Consider the following 23,102-nt stretch of genomic DNA (forward strand, 5'->3'; position numbering starts at 1 on the left):
GCAAGTATTCATGCACACTTGTTCAATCACTTTATCCTCTGCTAGTAGATGTAAACAGAAAAATGGAAGCAGCGATTTTCTAAACTTTCTAAAAGTTTAAGAAAAATGATCAAGGGAAAATATGGCCAAACAGCACATTGGACTCTGACTGTTATGAGCTGAGCTAGGCCAATTTGGACATTTACAATTTGTCGCTCTTTTTTTTTTTTTTTAAGTTTGTTTATTTATTTATTTTAGGTATTTTAGAGGGCAGTAATCAGGCTTATTTATTTATTGCTTTTTTAATGGAGGTACTGGAGATTGAACCCAAGACCTCGTGCATGCTCAGCACATACTCTACCACTGAGCTATACCTTCCTCCCTCAATGTGTCATTTTTTTGGATGGCTGCCTGTCACCTCTGAAGATTAGCACTGAGTAGGAGTTCTCTAGACAACCTTGCTATTAGGTGCCACACTTCAATTAAAGCAAGTTTCAGACAGAATTCTACCCTATGTGTGGCTACTTATTAATAAGTGGGTATAAAAACATGTATGGAAAACTGGGTCCAAAAGGCCAGGTCTCTGTCTTTTTAAGCACTGTGACAAGAACTTTGCCTACAATTATCACTCTGAGGCAAATACAGCCATATTCTTGTGATGGGACCAATTAATCTATTAGTCAGATCGGGTAAGGAGATTTTTCATTTTGGGATAAGGGGAGGAGGCACCTGTTCTGAATGAGTTCAAGAATGTAAGGTGCTCTATGGGAAATATTTGGTTTATGCAAATATTTATGTATCCCCTATTTATGCAAGGGGAAAGTTCCTGCTACCACATGTCTTGAACATCCCTCATTTCCCCAGGGATAAATTGTTTCTATCATTCCTCTGGAGTACATTCAGACAGCAGTAGTTGAGTCACCTGTCTTTGAAGTGTGGACTACTGATGACAGTATTTCAGGTGTTAACTGAGCACCCCTAGAGTATAAATTAACTTGCACATACATATATTCATGACACTGTTTTTAAACTGAAATATATTAAGATAAATTACAGAAAATATAATTATTATCTTTCTTTTTGCATGAATATGGAAAAAGCCACCGTGGTAGGCTGGATAATGGCCCCTAAAAATATTCATGTCCTAATCCTTAGAATTTGTGAATATTACCTTATATGGCAGAAGGAACTTTGCAGATGTGATTAAGTTAGGCATTTGAGATGGGAAGATTATCTGGGTGGGTCCTACATGTAATCATGAGTGTTCCTTATAAGAGAGAAGCAGAGAGAGTATAGATCATGGATAAGGTGATGTGATGATGGACTCAGAGATGATGAAGTGGAGGAAGATGGAGGAACAGGCCACAAGCTAAAGAATACAGGTGACCATTAGAAGCTGAAAAAGTCAGGGCAACAGCTGCTCCCTTCAGAGCCTCCAGGAGAAACCAGCCCTGTCAACACCTCAACTTTAGCCCAGTAAACTGATTTTGGACTTCTAACTTCTGGAACTGTAAGAGAACAAATTTATGTTGTTTAAGACACTAAATTTGTGGTAATTCATTATAGCAACAATAGGAAATGAATATAGCCATCAGTATTAATGTGAGCAGCATCTTGGTCCAGCTCATGGAGATTTCCATGGGAGTGGGTTGAAAACCCTTGCTAAACATGGCTTACATTTCTTGGGTTATTGAAAAAGACTCTGCATTGAGGGCCACGGAATGAGGAAAGAAAGAAATGGTGAGGGTTTTAAACTGTTTTTAAAAACAGAACCAAAATCAGCCCCTGGATCTATAAAAAGTAAACTATTTCCCTGCCTCACACCAGACACAATAGATCTAGATCCCCATTTGAATGAAAATCAAATAGAACGGAGCCATATTATTCCATGAAGCCCATTAGGACTGTTCCTTGGCCGGGTACCAGGTAAGCCAGGCTACACTTCAGCCAAAGGCTCCCCTGATAACAAGTAACTAGCTCATTGATTCTATAACCAAATGGGCTGCTTTACTGAATGAGCATTATGCTGTCTTAGTCCCATTAGAGAATGTTAACATGTCAAAATGGCACATTAAGTTGGAGGAATTCAACTCCACAGAGGAAAGAATTTTAAGCAACAGGAAGCTCTTGATTTTCAGGCTAAAGACGGGAACCGGCCTGGTTTCTACCCCCTGCCAAGACAGAACTGGAGGAAAGAAAAATCAGCAGAGCCTTTGTTTGGAGGAACTGTCACCTTTGCATTTGGGGAGAGAATTACTGTGCAAAACATTGCTGTGAAATCAGATACAATCTGAGGTGACATGGAAGAAACTGCAAAGCCTCTGTTTTATCATTTATATACTTGCTCCCAGGATTATTCCAGAAATTAAATAAGAATGTGTCTATCTCTGCTATCACCTAACTCAGTCCTTCACACATCGGCATACAATGAATGGCAGCTGCTAGTTACAACAGACTGTTATGATGAGAACTTCAGGGAGAAGGCGAGAAATACAAAAATGCTAGACCCTGGGGTGTTCTAGGGACCTCTGGATACATGCCTTCTATCTATATGTGCTCCCTGTGTACCATTTTCCTTCTCAAGAGAACTAGCGGCGACCGCGAAGCGTAAGAAAATAATCCCTTTCAATCCAGTGGTTCCTGGATCCCAGGCTGAATACTAGATGACTGTTCAGGCAGGTCACCACATCTTGCTAACTGTACTGTGTACCCACTAAGTCAACATCATAATGCAATACTGGCTTCTTTCTGTAAGCTGGCAGAAGGCCGGCTGAGTAAGCTTTTACTCACCACTTTCAAAACCGACAATTCCCCTGGTTCCTAATTAATAATACTCTAATCGCCATCAGAAAGGAGGAAAGGTGAAGAGGGGAAGTGAAGGGAAGAATGACCAGTTGATTTATTCTGGGATGCTTTTGGGGCCACTACAAAATGGTGGGGATGGCTTTAGACTTATAATAGGAAGCAAAGAAAATTCCATAGAAAAGTAAAATGCTTCCTGTTCTCATAGCTTCTACAGCAAGTGCTCTCCACCTAAAATATTCCAGTTGACCTCTGACTGAGGGTTAGCCAGAGGTTTCCTTTCTTTTCAATATGTAACCAGGCCTCTGCAACTTCTCAGACAGGACTGCAAATCTTGACAAAGGAGAAACCCAAGATTCTGATTGAGCTGGAAATACTGGGGATGGGATAACCTTTGTAATAAGTGACTTCAGCCCTTTACCCTTTAGCAAGAAGTAGAAACTAAGGAGGAAGAAAGCAGCTCAACAGTAAAATGAAGGCAAATCAATCAATGTAATACATCACATCAACAAGAGAAAGGACAAAAACCACATGATCATCTCAATCGATGCAGAAAAAGCATTTGATAAAATTCAACACCCATTTATGATAAAAACTCTCGCCAAAGTGGGTATAGAGGGAACATATCTCAACATAATAAAAGCTATATATGACAAACCTACAGCCAGCATAGTACTCAACGGTGAAAAACTCAAAAGCTTCCCACTAAAATCTGGGACAAGACAAGGATGCCCACTATCACCACTCCTATTCAACATAGTCCTGAAAGTCCTAGCCACAGCAGTCAGGCAAGAGAAAGAAATAAAAGGGATCCAAACTGGAAAAGAAGAGGTAAAAGTGTCATTATATGCTGATGACATGTTACTATATATAGAAAACCCTAAAAGGTCCACACAAAAGCTACTAGAGCTGATTGAAGAATTCAGCAAGGTAGCAGGTTACAAAATTAACGTTCAAAAATCAGTTGCATTTCTTTACACTAACGATAAATCAACAGAAGAAGAAAGTAAAGAAACAATCCCCTTTAAAATAGCACCCAAAGTAATAAAATATCTGGGAATAAATCTAACCAAGGAGGTGAAAGAATTATACACAGAAAACTATAAACCACTGATGAAGGAAATTAAAGAAGACTTTAAAAAATGGAAAGATATTCCATGCTCTTGGATTGGAAGAATCAATATTGTTAAAATGGTCACACTGCTCAAGGCAATCTACAGATTTAATGCAATCCCTATCCAATTACCCAGGACATATTTCGCAGAACTAGAACAAATCAAAATAAAATTTATATGGAACAATCAAAGGCCTAGAATTGCCAAAGCATTACTGAAGAGAAAGAAAGAGGCTGGAGGAATAACTCTCCCAGACTTCAGACAATACTATAGAGCTACAGTCATCAAGAAAGCATGGTATTGGTACCAAAACAGACATATAGACCAATGGAACAGAATAGAGAGCCCAGAAACGAACCCACAAACTTTTGGTCAACTCATCTTCGACAAAGGAGGCAAGAATATACAATGGAATAAAGACAGTCTCTTCAGCAAATGGTGTTGGGAAAACTGGACAGCAGCATGTAAAACAATGAAGCTAGAACACTCCCTTACACCATATACAAAAATCAACTCAAAATGGATTAAAGACTTAAACATAAGACAAGATACAATAAACCTCCTAGAGGAAAACATAGGCAAAACATTATCTGACATACATCTCAAAAATTTTCTCCTAGAAGAAATAAAAGCAAGAATAAACAAATGGGACCTAATGAAACTTACAAGCTTCTGCACAGCAAAGGAAACCAGAAGTAAAACAAGAAGAAAACCTACAGAATGGGAGAAAATTTTTGCAAGTGAAACCGACAAAGGCTTGATCTCCAGAATATATAAGCAGCTCATACGACTCAATAAGAAAAAAATAAACAACCCAATCCAAAAATGGGCAGAAGACCTAAACAAGCAATTCTCCAAGGAAGACATACAAATGATCAAAAAGCACATGAAAAAATGCTCAATATCACTAATTATCAGAGAAATGCAAATCAAAACTACAATGAGGTATCACCTCACACCAGTCAGAATGGCCGTCATTCAAAAATCCACAAATGATAAATGCTGGAGAGGCTGTGGAGAAAGGGGAACCCTCCTACACTGCTGGTGGGAATGCAGTTTGGTGCAGCCACTATGGAAAACAGTGTGGAGATTCCTCAAAAGACTAGGAATCGACTTACCATATGACCCAGGAATCCCACTCCTGGGCTTGTATCCAGAAGGAAATCTACTTCAGGATGACACCTGCACCCCAATGTTCATAGCAGCACTATTTACAATAGCCAAAACATGGAAACAGCCTAAATGTCCATCAACAGGTGACTGGATAAAGAAGAGGTGGTATATTTATACAATGGAATACTACTAAGTCATAAAAACCGACAACATAATACCATTTGCAGCAACATGGATGCTCCTGGAGAATGTCATTCTAAGTGAAGTAAGCCAGAAAGAGAAAGAAAAATACCATATGAGATCGCTCATATGTGGAATCTAAAAAACAAAAACAAAAACAAACAAAAACAAAGCGTAAATAAAGGACAGAAATAGACTCACAGACAGAGAATACAGACTTGTGGTTACCAGGGGGGTGGAGGGTGGGAAGGGATAGACTGGGATTTCAAAATTGTAGAATAGACTACACTGTATAGCACAGGGAAATATACACAAAATGTTATGATAACCCACAGAGAAAAAAATGTGACAATGAGTGTGTATATGTCCATGAATGACTGAAAAATTGTGCTGAACACTGGAATTTGACACATTGTAAAATGATTATAAATCAATAAAAAATGTTAAAAAAAACAGTAAAATGAAAAGGACATAAAGATAAAAAAATTAAATGGCAAAATGTTTTCACTGAAGTGAGCCTGGGGCTGGGCCAAAATCTCATTCTGGTGTCAGAGTTCGGTTTCAGTCTGAGGCAATGAGCAAGGGCTAAAATCCTAGAACAATTAAAACCATTTACCCCAACAGTAGACTCCTGAGTCCTCCCTTGTAAATGTGAAATAAGCATCTCTATGTTCTAAGTAATTATCTCCGTTATTACCTGTGAGATGACAGAGGATACTTGGGAGGCATTAACTTGAATAGAAAGGGAAAATGTTAGCTGAGGGCTCCCTTTATTCCTTGCAGCTCTGGTGTCCCACTTTCTCTATAGGCATTTTTATCATCCCTACGCAGGTCAAGTCACAGTACAGTGGGAGAGAACAAAGATCGGGCTTGTATATTGGCTGTGTCCAAATGGGACAATACTACCGCTGGTTTAAAAGGTTGAACTGAGTTGGCATGAAAGTAAATCCTGGGGAAACAGGTCTCTGATAACAGTGCAGGCTGCTTGAATTCAAACAGCAGAAGTCGTCTCTGGAGGAAGAAATCTACAGTTCTGGCTTTGCTTTAAGTCTCTCCAGTGTTCTTTCAGCCAGACTTTGGGTGAGTAAAGTACCTTCAGGGCTTATAGCATAGACAGATCTCTTTTTGCAACCATTCAGGGCATTCTTCATTTGTTTTATATACTAATTTAAACTTTGATTTTGAAATAATTTCAGAATTAGACAAAAATGCTGCAAAGATAGTACAGAGAATTAACTCCCATACACCCTTTACTCAGATATCCTAAAATGTTAGCATTACATTTCCTTTATCAAACTCTGTGTATGTGGACGGGTAGACCCACACATTATTTTTCTGAAACACTTGAAAGTGAGTTGCAGATATGATATCCCTTTACCCCTAAATACTTCAGTATATTCTATGCAGAGAAGCACATTCTCTTACATAACACAGTAAAATTATAAACATCAGAAAATTATCACTGATACTCTCAGAGAATAAGCAAACATCTGAAAAATTAAAATGATCACATCTTTTGCAGGAAAGATCTAAGACTGAGATATAGTGGTTAAAAAGCTGGGTTTGAAATTTGGACTTAATTATACCTTCAGACAGATGAGATCTTTCTTGCAGCTGCTTCTGACCCATGCTGAAATCATTGCCTGTCATTTCCCTGAGACTCGTAAGGGAAAAAACCTGATTGGATAACATTCACCATAGCCAAGCTTACGCATGGACTTATTTGCTAAAGGCTTTTAGCCAGATAGTCTATTCTGAAAGTTATAGGAAGTCTTCAAGTATTTTGAAGGGAAAACTGGTGATTAAAAAGAAAAAAAAAAAGTCTTTATTATAGGGAAACCCAGCTGCCTGGAATAGGTACAGTGTTAACAATCATATGTAAAATGTCTGTATTATGAAGTAATGCAAAATAAATTCCTGAATGCGGAACTGATTCTAACATGAGGACTAGCTGCTCTGACTGAGGCTTTTCCCTCCGGGCACGGCAATGAAGCCGCAGCAGCTTTCAGAAAGGAAATTATGTCATTTCTTAAAAGCAGCTAGTTAGTCATAAACATTTATTAGACACCTTCTAGATGAGCTGCTATGGGAATCTGAAAGGTTGTGAAATAAACTATTATTCTGAATAATTGTCAGAAAGTATCAAGTTCTTGCTGGACCCACTTTTTCTAAATATATATAATCCCTAGCAATAATTCACCATCACACCATAGTACCAGCTCCTTTGTTTTTCATACTATCTGTCCTTGGGTTTGGAACAAAGCCACCTGCAAATTTCCTTTCAGTGTTCTCCCATGAACCTTTCATCTCCCTGACACCTGACCAGGAACCCTCCTGACACCACCCCCTCACCTCAGGTACCAATGCTCTCAAGCATCTCCTTGACAACTCAGAACCACCTTTCAACCAGGCACCTGGTTGGTTGAAGATGTCCTCATTCCCCTGAGAAAACTAAGTTATGCCTAAGTGCCATTTACTGATACCTTTTTCATCAGAGGATACTTCTCTTTTTTAAAAAATATTTTATAGTAACTTAATTTTTTAAAAAAAATTTAAGGGGGCAGGTAATTCAGTTTATTTATTTATGGTTTTTTTTTTTTGTTTTGTTTTTTAGAACAGGTACTGGGGATTGAACCCAGGACCTCAGGCATGCTAAACATGTGCTCTACCACTTTGAACTATACCCTCTCTTCCCCAGAGAATACCTTTCTTATTTTTGTTTTTTATTTTATTTCTAATGAGAACAGAGAATGGCAGGCTCTGAGGCAGCAATCTTCCTGCTCTCCCTCACCTCACTCGCTCGGCTGGCCACCTAGTCTGTATGTAGGCAGGCCCTTCTATCCTTCACATTCAAGGTGAGGCTGCAGACTCACTCTCAGGAGAGCATTTTCCAGTAAGTGTAATGAGGTTGGTCTGTGTTATCCAGATACTCCAGATATGCCTAGTCCTCTTCAGCACACCTGGGTTGGCAGTGCACAACCTTTAGAAACAGAACAGATTTTCCTCCTCCCTGTGGGTTCATCACCAGTTGTGGGTTCTGGCCAGCAGAAGTCCCACCAAGACGGAATGAATTACTCAAGACTCTGTGGAAAAAGTCAAGAGAGCGAGAGGGAGTTGGGAGCCAACTCCACGAACCTCTCAAATGCTCCCATATTTATTGTGTACAGTCAAAGGAGAAATCACTGACAGTTGTGTGATGGAATGTAGGAATTTAGGGAAAGACAAGGTGGGCTCGAGATTGTAGAGTTTGGCTCAAGGTCAGAAGACCTTTATGTTTTGGTAAATTATGTTCATGTTGACATCAGCAAGCCTTACAGCTTATCAGGGTGGAAAGTATGAGAAGCAGCTGCTTAACATTTTTCTTGAACTCAGGTGGCTGTTCCTGTCTTAGTTGCCCCCCTCTGGGGATCTTATCTGTCATTGGCTAACCAGCCTTCTCACCTCTGAGTCTGCAGATTTTTATAACTTGTTTACCATTCCAGCCCAAGACTCTTTCCTTTGGGGGCGTACAGTGTACCTTTAGGGAAGTCATGGGAAGAGGGGAGCAAGATACATTCTTATAGATATGTTAAAACAGACCACCAGTCCAGCCAGTTCCTTGCTTTGGAGATAGATGACTGTCTAACAGCAGGCACGCCCAGAGTTTATAGCCAAGGGCCTGGGTCATTGCTTTGCAAGGAGCAGAGTGCTATCTAAAACCTCAACTATGCAAGCAAGGCAGTTACTAAGCACATTTGCTCTTCTTTAAGGAGACAAGCGGCTGGGGTCTGTTACAATTTGTTAACCCAATCATGGGCTCCCACACCTCCCTGTCTCCTGCTTGAATCTCCAGCTTGGAATCTCAGTGTTGGTTTCATGTTTGGGAGCTTATTTAACTGGCACTGATCCCTATCCAAGTTGCTGGGGATCCCGACACCACCAGATTTCCTGGTGACTTTTCTCTCTTGACTGTAAACTGAACAAAGAAGACCAATGATCCTTGCCTGTCTCCTCTAACTAACTGAGCCACCAAGAGAGGGGTCACTGCTTCTTTGGGGGTGAGTCTCCTTGGAGAGGTGTGAGACATCGGTGCACAACACTACATAGTTACTCACTGTGAGCTCTCCATGCTATTGCTTGGCTCAAGGGTTAACCGGGTGAAAAAGACATTCAGTGAATGAGTTCTCTGCAATTTGACCATAGTAAGGAACTTGTCATGAGTCCCCTGGAGTTGGAATGAGGATGCAAAACTATAACCCCATATTTGCCATCCATTTAGAAATACAACATGATGAGATCGTAAGAACCTCAGAGTTCAGCCAAGTCAGACTGCAAGGGATGGATGTGAGAACTGACCACTTTATTTACCAACAAGAGAATCCACACTTGTATTCACTTTAGTTTGTACTCCTCTGTTTAAGATTTGTTTCAATGAAAGAGTTTCCTCCTAGAGATGTATGCAAGTGTGCAAAGAAATAAAAAGAGTATTCATTAAAGCATTATTTGCAATAGGGAAATATCAGCAACAACCTAAATGTCCATCATTACGATAATGGATAAATTGTAGCCCAGGTATTTAATGGAATACTGTAGAGAAGAGAAAATTAACAACCTAGAAGTACACATAGGAACGCAGGTTAATTTCAATTAGATAATGTTGAGATCTAAAATACAAGTTGGACTAGAATACAAATTGGATGCATAAATGTATCACTTACTTGAAGTTTAAATATTAAAAACAACATTGTGCATGGCTTTAGAATATATACACAGGTAGTTAAAGCACAAAAAACATAGATATGAGTGAAGCATATCAATTTCAGAGGGAGGTTTCCTCCTTCCTTCTGGGAAGGGCACTGGATTGGGGTTTCACTGGTATCTGCACTATTTCACTTTTTAATATGGTGCTATATAGGTGAGTATCTTTTTCTAAAAAATTTTTGTGTGTCAGAAATACTTCACTGCAACACTTTTTAAAAGAAAGGATTCTATTTCTTAAAAGCTTGAAAGCCAGTGAGCTAGGAAAGGGATCTCAGGAATGCTGATATCCAAAGTTACAAGCAATCCTCTGCAGCCCTTTCCAGGAGTGATCTTCCAAAGCCCATCCTGCCTTCTAGGGTAAGGGCTCTTGAGCCTTCGCAAGCCTGTGGCAAATGAATGTGCCACCCCTACTCCCATCCTTGATTCTCATCTAGTTGGTCTGAGGTTTTTATTAAGCATACCGGTGCCTCTAGTGGGCATGGTCAGGGACCTTTGAGAAAGAAGCTAAAGGTAGACAAATCAATCCCGGGAGCCCATGGTCCTTCAAAGCCTTGCCACAGGCTCATTGCTAACAATGAGCTGGAGTTAAGCAGGGATTACTGCAGGATCCAAGCAGCATCAGTGCCGTGACTTTGTATACTTGTTAGTGATTATTCCTGTTCCATGTTCAACACCATGAAAACCTTTTAAACTGTGTGGTTTTTGAGGATGGAGGTGCCAGAGCAGCAGATAATGTTAAGATATGATGGGCAAAGTTAAAACACGTCCTAAAAGGCAAACATTTTTATTTTCCAAATTAAGGAAGTATTAAATTAGTTTAACAGATTCATGTTGCTACAAATTATCAGGGATGGAACTAACAGTATACGGTGAATTCTACAAATACTCCTTGGCATTAACTGGGGAGAGATGCAGGTAAATCTTCTTGTCCTCCATTATTAAGATAATACATGCTTTCAAAATATCAGAATATTGAAAAATGTACTGTGTAGCACAGGGAACTATATTCTTGTAGTAACCTATAATGGAAAATAAACTGAAAAAGTATATATGTGTGTGTGTGTGTGTGTGTGTATGTATACATTTATGTATAACTGAATCACTTTGCTATACACCTGAAAGTAACACAACATTGTAAGTCAGTATTACTTCAATAAAAATACAGACAAATGTAAAGATGATTATAAAAATCACCATTAGTATCACAATGAAAATAACAGGTGTCTGTTACTTGAGAACTTGTTGATGTTATAGTCAGGGTTTGAAATTGGCAAAGGTGGGAGTGTTTACACCACAGGAACAGACAAATGTTGTAAACCAGCTCCCTCACTTCTACCCTAGGTAAAGTTTTTACTAGCTAAATTTTTACTAGCAAAGCACTGAGCCCATCTGACATACATGGATTACCCTCCCCTCCTAAACTTAGATAATGCTAAAATGCAGTTTTGAAACTGCAAGCGTATATCCAACCCAAAGTATATTCTGAGTTATCTTGGGAAACTAACAAGAACATCCCTGTCTCATGCTGTATGTAGGGGGAGCAAGGACCTCAAGGCTTCCCGGGGCCAAAGGGCACGACAGGCCATGGCCTCCCTGGTCAGAAGGTAAGTATTTCAGGACCTCAGAGAGAGAGAGACGCCTAGGCTTAGGATCTCAATAGCTTAACTACAACTCTGGAAGAGCTCTCGTGCACTTGTCACTCTTCTCCTTATAACTCTCAGAGGAAAACATCCATTTGAAAGTGAATCCTTATGCATTTCTTTTCCTAGCTACAAACATGCTTACTCTATGAAATCTCATTTTCTTCAGTCTCAAAAGCCAGGTGATAAGGAATAAATCATTATACCATGTAGAAGATTCTAGATAACTCAGGCATTAAATTGTATAATAGCTGAAGTTCCTAAAGGCAGTGAACTGATCTGATGGTATCTCATGGTCTCCTCACCTTGAGATCTCTAGTTCATCATGAATTAGAGTATGGTAATGGGGGGGGGGGGCTGTAAATAAAATGCCTCTCATTTTTTTTTCATAGAGTATATTTATATCAACAAGAACCACAGGTCTTCAAGAGATGCCAGCTGCAAATAAATCAAATTATAGAGTTTTTCTTAAGTGGCTTTAATATTCACATTCTACACTTAACTTTTCATTTTTTTATGTAGGGAGAGCATGGAGAACGGGGCGACGTGGGAAAGAAAGGAGATAAAGGGGAAATTGGAGATCCCGGATCTGAAGGAAAACAGGCAAGAAGTGATTTTTAAAGTCTGACTGTAACTGCATACATTAGCTGGTTCCAACCTACACTGACTGCTACTCTTCTTCCACTAAGTAGGGGTTACCAGGACCAAAAGGAGACCTAGGACTTACAGTGAGTACCAATCCTAGAGGGTAACTGAGGGGGTTGTGTTTACAAAATTATTGCGTTCATGTTTTAGCTTTAGAAGGATGATGTCTTCTGACACAGAATTCCAGTTGCCATGTAACTGATGGTGCTGCTGCAAGCCCAGAGCTGACTAAGATGCATGAAGTGCTTGAATCTGAACATGAGGGGGCACAGAACTCCCAGCAGCCCTTACCCTGACTCGTGGCAGAGATGTAACTAACTGCTGCCTCTGGCCCTTGGTAGAAATGTTAACAAGGAAGTGAGCTGTTTAAAAGAAGCCAGATGAACAAGTGATTTTTTATTTTCCATGATCCTTCACATTTCAGAGTGGGGGGCTCTTTTTTTCCTGAACTCTTTCCTTTGGGAAGTTCTCTGCAGAGAATAGCAATCACAAAGTTGGGATTGTGTATTTTCATGTATTCACTTACTCAACAAATACTGGTGAAGATGTACAGACTCTTCCCTATTCTCTCTGCAACACGGCAAACAAAAAGCCAACTCTCGAAAGTCCCACTGGATGGGGAAGTGCTAGAATTTCTATAGAAAATCTAATTCTTCCTTTTTGATTTTGAGGCATTTCATCTCCGGGAATTAAGGAGAACTAGGGACCTTCTCCCTTTTCCCCTTTTGGACTCTTTGGTGGGTCACAGTCTGGGGATGTTGATGCTATGTACAGAGCTAGGAAAATGCAGGGGTGGGAGCTGAGGTGGTGAAGGTGAGGGCTGGGCCTGTGAGAACAGAACTCCACATGGTCTTTATGGCCCATCTGCCTTTTTCTCTTTGCGGTTCCCCTGCCACATGTCAGACCTTCCCAGATGCCGGTGGTGGATGAAGCAACTATGTGTGTGACAATTTCTCCCCAAAAGCAGCAGAGGAGAGTGTATGTAAAATGCCTGGAGGAACGTTCCTCATAGGTTTATACCCTCCCTCTTGTTCCAACGTGAGGAGGGGAACTGGTTTTCCTTCATCCATGTATTCATTCATTTCACCGGCATTTACTGGGCACATTTATTAGGTCAGGGTCTGAGATAGGTGCTGGGGGAATGGTTGAGAAGAAGAGACTATGTCTCTGGACTCAAGGAGCTCACAGCCTAATGGAGAGAATGACAAGCAAAGGATGTTCACCTATAGTTTGATATATGTTGTGATAGAATTGATCTGTGGGTCCAGAGCAGACGAAATAACGTATGCTTTAATGCAAAGTCTCCTTTCCTTCACACTTCCCTTTTTCTAGCATTTAGAAAACCAAGGTCAGCATGAAATGAGAATCTAATATGTGGCAGATGCAGTGTTAGGCTCCTTTGCATCAGTACCACCCTTACCCAGTACTGCAGGTGCCTGGGCGGCCCATATAAAGCATGGCCCCCAGTCTGGACCTCTGGTCCTTCTCCAGCTGCACCCCTTCCTCCAGGTGAGGAGTCCTCGGGGCCAAGGGGAATGACCACCCTGAGCACACGCCCCACTCTGTACTGTACTTGGGTACACAGGACCTCAGATTGTCTCCCCAAATGGCCCTAAGTTTGGAGAGCTGACAGCACTGGCCTGTACACATAAGGTGGCCAAGGGGCAGCTGTTCTGGGGGATTTTGACAGAGCTTGGAAACCAGGACTGGGTTCACCACATAAATGCTGACCAAGGCCCCATGCAGTGCAGGACTGGTGGGGATGGGGGTGGGGGTGCAAGGAGAAGGGGACAGGCTATAGGCCACAGCCCTCTCTTGTGCAAGATCCACATCAATCCACACGACAGTCCATGAGGTTGGTAGCAGCATCTCCGCTTCAGATGAAGAAGTGCCAAGTCATGCAGAAAGCTTGAGCAATTTGCCCTATGTCACCACCCTAGCAAATAGCAGAGAGCCCTTATTGCTGGAGTTGGCTTGTCTGATGCCATGACAGGACACCAGGAATGCTCTCCTGGTATGGCCTCTTTCCTCCCCCTACCCCCATTCTCTCCCTGATCAAATATATTCCCAAACACTATCTGTTGCAGACTCATTTCAGACTCACAGACTCCTCTTTTAAGAGGCAAATACCACTGATGGAGTTCAAATTTTGAATCATTCATACTAGACTTCTTCAGAAAGACTGTTTCTCCACCTGTCCCTTAAATGTTAGCCTTTCCCAGCATCTGCCCACAGTCTTCTCTTCCCCACCTTCAAACTCAAGGGGAGGGGCGGTCATTAAAGGCTGGAGGGGGGAGGTACAGTTTCAAAGGCTATTTAATATCACTGTCAATTTGAATGGAGAATGGAGAAATATTTTTATATTATAAATACAGAAGAGAATATGCTTGACAAAAGGGGGTGGGAAGGGGTCACACTGGTTAAAAAAGACAGAGAAGCCTGGCTTCACACAATCTCAACTGCCATCTGTGTTTCAGCAGCCAACTGTACACTGGTATTTCTTAAATCTGCCTCCGCTAGGACCACTCTCCTGAGCACCAAACTTTACTTCCTACTGCCCACCGGACATCGCCCTCTGGATGCCCCTCAGGTGCATCAGACTCAGCTGGGCCCAAGCTGAACCCAGTCTTCCTCATCAGTCCCAGCCTGCCCCCATTCCATCCCTCCCATCTCAAAGAGCAGCACCTTTATCACTTCCCTTCTCCCACACGCCTTCTTTCCCTCGCTCTTTCTTCCAGTTACTCCCGAACCCCCTCCGTCTCCTTCTGAAATGTCCCTCCAGCCAGTCCTTCCCATCCATCGCTTCCACCACTGCTTTCTGGTGGTGGTATTATTATTTTTGCCTGAACTGCTTAGGCACCTCAAACCCCTCTCTTGGCTGCCACAGTCACCTTTCTTGCATAAAAATGGCGTCAGATTTCTTCTCTGCTACAGACCACATGACTTCTCACTGCTCAGGATAAGTCCACAGTCTTCAACATGACCACAACACAGAGGTTTCTAGAGTTCATCTGCCCTCCGCATTTCCTGTCATTCTTCGTCACATACCGAGTCATAAGTTTACTCAAGTGCTGGACCGCACTGTGCTTTGTGAGTTCCGTCCTCTGCTTGGGAGCCTCTTCCTCCACCTCTCCCCACCCCACCCCACCCTGGTCAAAGTCTACCTACTTCCTAGGACCACAGCCTCACCCCTACTCTCCCACCCCTACTCTCCCACCCCTGTGGGCATGGTTCCTTGTTTCTGATCCAACAGCACAGTGCTTATAAAAGTATTTGTTTCTTTGTCTCATTCTTACTAGACTCATTTAAGTATGAGCCCTTTGAGGGATATAAATTTGATGCCTTCATCGCTGGCACTGAGTAGCCAACGCAGTCATTCAGTAATTTTAGTGGAAAGAGTAAAACTATTCCAGTGACTTAAAAGCAAAGAATACATGGAAAATATTGATATATGACTACTCAAAGCATCTTAGACCTTGTTATCCCATAAAAGCACAGTGAAAAGAATTACATTGCAACCTTGATACATAAATTGCTCCTACAAGTCAATAAAAGACAAACATGGACAAAGGACATACAAAGACTGTGCCCAAGAGAATAAAACTTGCAAACAGACATATAAAATAAAATTTACCCTCAAAATAATCGAATAAGTGTAATTTAAAACAAGGAGATATTTGGTTTTATCAAATGGCAAAGATTATATAATAATAATAACAGTACTGTGTCTCTAAAACAGAACAGGTTTTCTTGTATACTGCTGTTAGAAGTGTCAGTTGCTACTTTTCTGAAGGATGGTTAGGCAAATGCATCATGAGCCTGAAAATGGCCATGCATTTGTCTTCAGTAATCAAGTTTTTCAGAATACTTAATAATATGGGAAATTAATTATGATGAATTAATTAAGTGTTAATTGTTAAGTATAAAACTATAATCATAAAATTTAGGGTATAGTATTTTCTCCATGGGTAAAAAATTAAACATAAATATATTAAAAACATAACATTCCCTTGTCCTAGATACACAATACAAATATATTAACCCATACATTTTCCTTTCTAGACACATTCTAGTTTCAGATTTATTAATGCCTCTCTAAATGTGGAAAAGCATGACAAAGCCTGAAAAAAAGAACAACTGTTGACTCCTTCATGTCATGTAATTTTTTAAAAATCGTACTGAGAGTTCTTACTATGAAGCCACTTGACATCGTTGGCTTCTACTCAATTTACAGTAAAAAAAATTAAAATGCCCTGAGTATTCTTCATACATGCTTTTGTTAAGCCATATTACAAGCTATGTCACCTTCACCCAGTTCTGTCACTATAAATTTTTTCCTTTAAAACATTACTTTTGTAACTCTTAAATTTTATCTTCTTAGATCAGGTCCACTGCTCTTTCCTGTTGAGATTTTCTGGGCTTCTGTTTCTTTCATCTATTAAGTTAATCATCATCCCTGTCAGCTTCATGTCTTTGGCAGATGTAGACCCCTGACCTCTCTAGTCTCATTCCAGTCATTTGTAAACGTGTCACTCAGGGCAAGGGGTTGGCAGATTGATTCCTAGTACCCAGTTCATCTCAGGCCATGGATGGAGATGGAACATTCAGGAACCCAAGGCCATTTCATGGAAGAGCCTAAGTGAGAGTATCAGGAAACTGGGGAGGAGACTTGCAAATTTGGGGATTGATACAGAAAAAAAGCAGGGAATACAGCATAGAATGAATTCTCTTTCGACCCTGGTGCCTGTCTTAGTTGGTCAGCTGACGTGGGTTAAATCTTGTAACTGAAAGCATGCACTTCCTACGCCATTGTCATCCTCGGTATCTGCAAGGGACTGGTTCTAGGACTCCACCTTCACCCCGAACCCCAGAATATACCAAAATCCGTGGATGCTCAAGTCCGTTATATAAAATGGCACAATGTCACTGGTTCCCCCACCCATGGATACAGAGAGCCGACTACAGGTGGTACATACTTTGTGGAGCCAGACGGTGTGCTGAGAGCTGTATGTGTGTTACCTTGTTTAATCCCAGCACAGCCCTGAGACACAGACACTGTTAGGTCACTTAATGCCCAAAGTCACACAGCTGGTAAATGCTGGAGCTGTGACTCGAACTCCAAGTCTGAGCTATCACGTTTCACAGCTCAAACACAATTCAATTATGATAAAGCATAGCAACTTTTAGCCTGTGTGCTATGTATTTTATTTCCGGCAGTGGGAGGATTGAGTCAAATAGCCCAATGTCAATTGTAAGAAGACATATCTTTTAGGACTGTGGGAAAAAATATTATGCTCATGCAATTAATACATTTCCTCTTTTCCTCCAGAAAGAAGAAATTATCAAACTTATTTTTGAAATATGTGGTAAGATTTGGCTATCAAGAAAAATACACCACTTTAAATTCCCAACCCTACTCTGTTCTGTGTTGTCAAGGTAATGTGTCCACCCAGAAGATGTATATATACTACACAGCTCATGGGAAAGGTGCAAGCATATTTGCAAAGTCAGTGGGACATTGAAAGGAAGCAGTGTGAGGGGCAGTAGGAATCCTGATTTAAGAAAAGAAAATCTTTTTCCCAGCGTGGTTAAGAAGCGTGAAGATATGGGCCTGGATCTGTGGGCAGCCAGGCCTTCTGTTAGCACAGAGCTCCTTTGTGTTCAGTGACACTGACCTGAGCTGGGAAAGGAAAGAACAACAAGGGGGACATGATTGCAGGGGCCTAACCAGTACTGAGGTCCAGTCCAGCTGGTGAGGATCAGGTTTGTGTTTCTCCTGAAGCAAGAAGTCTTTCTAAATTGAGTTTTGAGCACTGTGTCTAGAGTGCCTTCCACGGCAAAGGCCAGAGGACAGAGTCACTTCTGTGGTGAAATACACTTAAAATAGAATTACCAGAACATGAAAGTAAAGCAAAAAGTTTAGCCAAAAGGCAAGCAATAAATGGGTAATGAAGATAAGAGACCCTGTTGTGTTTAAAATGGACAGAGGCGGTAATATGACTACCCTTCCATACAGAGAACCCCAAACTGGCATCTCCCCCAAACTGGATCATAAGAACCAGTCTGGGACCCTCTACAGTGACAGGCCACTTTAGACATTGCTTCTGAGTTCTAGAAGCCCTGTGAAAATAGCACCCAGTTTCATAACGGTTTGCTGCGGTCGGGCTGTTGGCCAACACGAGGTTACAAATATGCCAGTGGACTCTGATCATTCTTATTGCCTAGGGACTCTGCCCACTGCTCTGAATGATAAACCCTGAAGAGAAGTTGTTTATTGACCAGCATTCTGAGATCATTCCCTTTTAACAGCTTCATAGTATGGATGGGCTGCTGGCCTCCTTGATAAGACAAGAGCCACCTTAGTGATCACTGCGGGTGACTGGGGACATCGACTCAAGTAGCCGAGGGCAGCTACTTTTGTGTCCTGTTAAAGGCCCTAATCTTTCCCTCACAATTAAAAGGTTTCACCCCATGACTTTATCCACGGGCCTTGCCAATGAGCAAATGTTCATTTTCACACAAGGATACGGCTAAAGACTGAAATGCTAGCTTTCAGATTCACAGTGCATACAATTGGTGAAACTATAAAGAGCAAGCTTAGAAGAGTGGTTCTCTCTCACAGACAGGGAGGGGACTGGAATCAGGAAGGCACATGCAGGGATGCCAGCTCTTTTAAAATACTGTTTTATTTTTTAATCTGAGAAATTTGCACATAGGGGTTTATTATTTTATGCTCTACAGCATTTTTTTGGTGGGAGTTTTTGGGGCAGCATATTATTTTTGAAAAAAGTCAGGTATAGAAACCAGAAGGGAGACAATTGTCAACCATGTTCACAGTCACAGAAAAGGAAGGTTACGATCCGAGATTCTGGTTCATCCCTGCCCCTCTCCCCCGCCCCCACCAATCTGATACCAATCAGTGATGTTTTAATTTTTATTCCCACTGTGCTCCTATCTCAACATTCGTGTTTTAGGTTGTGGGCGTAAATGCAAAGAGACTCCGCTAGAGCTGCTGTTTGTGATTGACAGCTCAGAAAGCGTGGGGCCAGAGAACTTCCAGATCATCAAAAATTTTGTGAAGACCCTGACTGACCGGGTTGCACTGGACCTCACCAAGGCCCGCATTGGCATCATCAACTATAGCCATAAGGTGGAGGAGGTGGCCCATTTGACGCAGTTCTCCAGCAAGGACGACCTGAAGCGGGCCGTGGATGACATGCAGTACCTGGGGGAAGGCACTTACACGGCCACAGCGCTTCATGCCGCCAACCGCATGTTTGAAGCAGCAAGGCCGGGTGTAAAGAAGGTGGCCTTGGTCATCACTGATGGGCAGACAGATACCCGTGATGAAAAGAATCTGACCAAGGTGGTGAAGAATGCCAGTGACACCAAAGTGGAGACATTTGTGATTGGGGTGGTGAAGAAAAATGACCCCAACTTCGAGATGTTCCACAAAGAAATGAATCTCATTGCTACCGACCCGGATAGTGAGCACGTTTACCAGTTTGATGACTTCATTACCCTTCAAGGTAAGACTCAGCTCCAGGGGAAAGGAATTTACATTGTCCTTCCAAGTCCCACATCTCTGAATTATTCTGACCAAAAATGGAAATCAGGCGGCCAATGAGGCTTATACCAGCATGTAACACGGTAACTTCAGGAGGTAAAGACGCTTAGTATCGTTGAGTCCAGGGAGTACAAGCCCTCGTCTTTATTCACTTGCGCTAAGTGCTGAGTTGGCCTTGGAGTTGTTGAACTGGGTTATCTGTGATCGAAGGATGTGGATGAAAAGAAAGGATAGGATTTGGGGGCATTGCTGAGATTCGTTCATGTTCAAAACACTTCCTAACTTGGATAAGAGATGCAGCGAGCCAGCAGCAAGGCAGAAAATAACCACAGAATCAAAGGGAATTAAGTGTGTACAGTGAGTGAAAAAAATTATGGTGACCTAAAGAAATGAGAGTCACAGTAACAGGGATTATCCTATTCTATTCTCTATTCTCTGTTCTTATAGACAGATAATGTCCTATCTCTGTTTGTTTGAAAACAGAGTAAACAGGTTATGTCAGGAGCTTATCTTAAAGAACAGCATTTTGAATACTCATCATACAGTCAGCACTAACCTGATGGGTTTCCCTAAGCTGCTTTGCCCTTCCACGAGAATTGCTGTTTCCCAATGAGGCATTCTAAGACACCGACTCACCTGTGATTAAAGTGCTGCAGTATTACTTTGCAATGAAACGTTCCAATTCTTTGGAAGCTGATCATTTCATTCTGTCGTGGCCCACACCCGGCAGGCTTGTGAAATGAGTAAGGTTTATACTTAATGTGTTTGCAGGTTTGGGGCTGACCCCATCCGTCCTTCTCCACCCATTTGGGAGGGCACCTGACGTGGCCTGGCACAGGCCCTCCTTACCGCCTCCTGCTCCCGGGTACCCAAGTACCAGCATGGTTGGCCCTAAGAAGAGCAGACTACGCTCAGAACCTTCTCACTTTCCACTTCTGTCTTTCTCCAGACCTTTCCAACCTGGGTTCCCATTTCCTTAACACCCTGTTGGGTGCCTAAAGGGTTTATCTTGTGTGTTTCATCTCACTGGGCTCTTGAAGTGTTAGAATGGCCAGAAATATTACACATTTCAGAGACAAGTTACAGGTTAGTCATTGAAGAGCTTTATCATCTTAACCAAAGGAGTTAGTAATTTGTTCTCGTCAGGAGATATAATTTGGGTGTAGCTGACCTTTTGAATTCCCTAAACCAGAGGTAATTGCCTGTTAAACTTATTATGGGTAAGACTTGCCCCTTACACAGAGTAGTTGGCAGTCAACTGATGCTTTGGATAAAAACCATGTGAGTCGTTCTTTTGCCTGTTTGAGCTATCATATATAATTCAATTAAATTAAGCTATTTTCAATGGCCCCTTACAGGTGATGTAAAAATGCTTTAATACTTAGTTCCCCTAGTGGTTGACTTCAAGTGAGGGGAACGTGTCTATTTATTTTAAGGAGAGCGCAGAAGATCTCTTGAGCAGGTTTTGAGTAATGTTTCATTGCTCCCACTACCCTCTTTTCTACTTCTCTTTTAAAAGATACCCTGAAGCAAAAATTGTTTAAAAAGAGTTGTGAGGATTTTGAGTCCTACATCTCTCAAGTTTTGGGTTCCCCATCGCTTCAACCCGGATTGGGGATATCAGGGGAAGAACTCGGTGAATCCACTCCAGAGCCCCAGGAAGAGATTTCTGAGTCTGTAAGTAACTGCCTTAATTTGTGAACGTAAAATTGTGTATTCAGTCTGTTTTACATCCAATACCAACTTGCCCTGCATTGTCAAGAACCAGCTGAGGTATGTATTAATTTCAAGTCCTTGGCTCTAAATAGTAACACTTTGTCTCCTGATTTCTAGTTCTGAAATGCTTCTGGGGCTTGTGAGCATGAACATGAGATTCTAAAATATTTCCATATCTTACAATAATTTTTAATTAAACATTGCAAATAATATTTTTATACTCCACCCCTGCCACCCCCAAAGTAATCATGCTCACTAGAGCAGATTAACACTACACTATCTGAATCACCCCTTGCCATCCTTGGCAGTTCCTTTAGTACCAGGCCACAATTCTCCTGCATCCATCTGTGTACCCACTCTCCACTTTGGACCTACTCAAGTTCCTTCCAAGTGCTCTCGTGCTCCACATGCCACCCTCCCAACCTCTAAGCCACACTTTTGCTCACTTGGCTTCCACTGCTCGTGCCTAGGGCGGAACGGGGAGGGAGGCTCGGAGTCTATATGGTGCAAGATCGATGCTGTGTTTCAGAGTTCCCCAATCACATGTGCATGAAAGAAACACCTCCTGAATGTACTGAGACAAATGTGATTGTCTTAATAGCAAGCTTCTGGGCACTGGCTTCGGCCAATCTTGTTACAAGCAACTGCTAAGTTTTTTTAGGTGAAAAGTGGAGAGCCTCTCATTCTTACTAGTGAGTGAGTGTTGTAGTCTCTTCCCTACCAAGTTACAAGTAAAGCAGGTGTAGACTGACCTCTGCCAAACATCTGGACATCGTCTAGCAACCAGACACAGAGCAGTGCCCCTGCCCTGTAAGCTCAGTGAAGTCCCTGTGAAGCTTATGTGTTTATGAAGCCTTCACGGACATAAAAGATTGACTGTCATCAAGTGCATCAATATTCTAGCCTAGGATTCAGCTAACTGTCTAGCTGAACCAAGGCCCTGGGAAACCTCTGATCAGTGGGTGGACCCAGGACCAATCAGGAGTCAGGCTAGGATGCCATTCTTACGGGGACAGACTACAGGACTCAAAATTTTTACATTACGTTCAAAAAAGACAAAAAGGCCTCTATTTCTATTTGATTAAATACTAAGGCACTTCAGGATGGGTAATTCCAATGAGGGCAACAGACTGCCCCTGGATTGTAGCCTGAAATTAACACACACATTTTTACCACATGGTCTATATCAGGGCTCAACAAGCCCTTTCTGTAAAGGGCCATACAGCAAATATTTGGGGGTTTGTAGGCCCTGTGATCTCTGTTGCAATGACTCAGCTCTGCCTTTGAAGTGCAAAGCAGCCAAGGCCAGTACTTAAGTGAATGAACATGGCTGTGTTCAGATCAAACTTATTCCCCAAACAGATGAAGACTCAGATTTAGCCCATGGGGTTTGCCGAGCCTGGTCTTTACCGAGCCTTTTAAAGTAAATCACAGACAATAATGTGCACAGTCTGTCTCCTCCTGAGCATAGAATGCTCCTGGGGCTTGCCTGCTTGTGTGGCTTATCACTTTGTCCTTCCTCTAGTTAATCCATGTCCCTTTCTACAGACTTTCTACCCAAGAGCAAACTCAGGTTCATCCGGCAAGTGGTGCTTAAGCTGAGCT

At 41.7% G+C, this 23,102-nt stretch overlaps 1 protein-coding gene and 1 long non-coding RNA gene across 3 annotated transcripts in view; one reads left to right on the forward strand and one right to left on the reverse strand.

The window, feature by feature from the left end:
* Positions 1-23,102, reverse strand: part of LOC135321694 (uncharacterized) — a 205,728-nt gene that overhangs the window by 130,868 nt on the left and 51,758 nt on the right. The window lies entirely within an intron of this gene.
* Positions 1-23,102, forward strand: part of COL28A1 (collagen type XXVIII alpha 1 chain) — a 152,347-nt gene that overhangs the window by 111,486 nt on the left and 17,759 nt on the right. The window contains exons 27-32 of the mRNA XM_064487550.1: positions 11,465-11,533; positions 12,092-12,172; positions 12,262-12,297; positions 17,544-17,580; positions 19,189-19,743; positions 21,301-21,458. Of these exons, the coding sequence (XP_064343620.1) occupies positions 11,465-11,533; positions 12,092-12,172; positions 12,262-12,297; positions 17,544-17,580; positions 19,189-19,743; positions 21,301-21,458 (936 nt within the window). The remainder of the gene's footprint in view (positions 1-11,464; positions 11,534-12,091; positions 12,173-12,261; positions 12,298-17,543; positions 17,581-19,188; positions 19,744-21,300; positions 21,459-23,102) is intronic.

Source organism: Camelus dromedarius, chromosome 7 (assembly GCF_036321535.1).
Source record: "Camelus dromedarius isolate mCamDro1 chromosome 7, mCamDro1.pat, whole genome shotgun sequence".
Classification (NCBI taxonomy): domain Eukaryota; kingdom Metazoa; phylum Chordata; class Mammalia; order Artiodactyla; family Camelidae; genus Camelus; species Camelus dromedarius.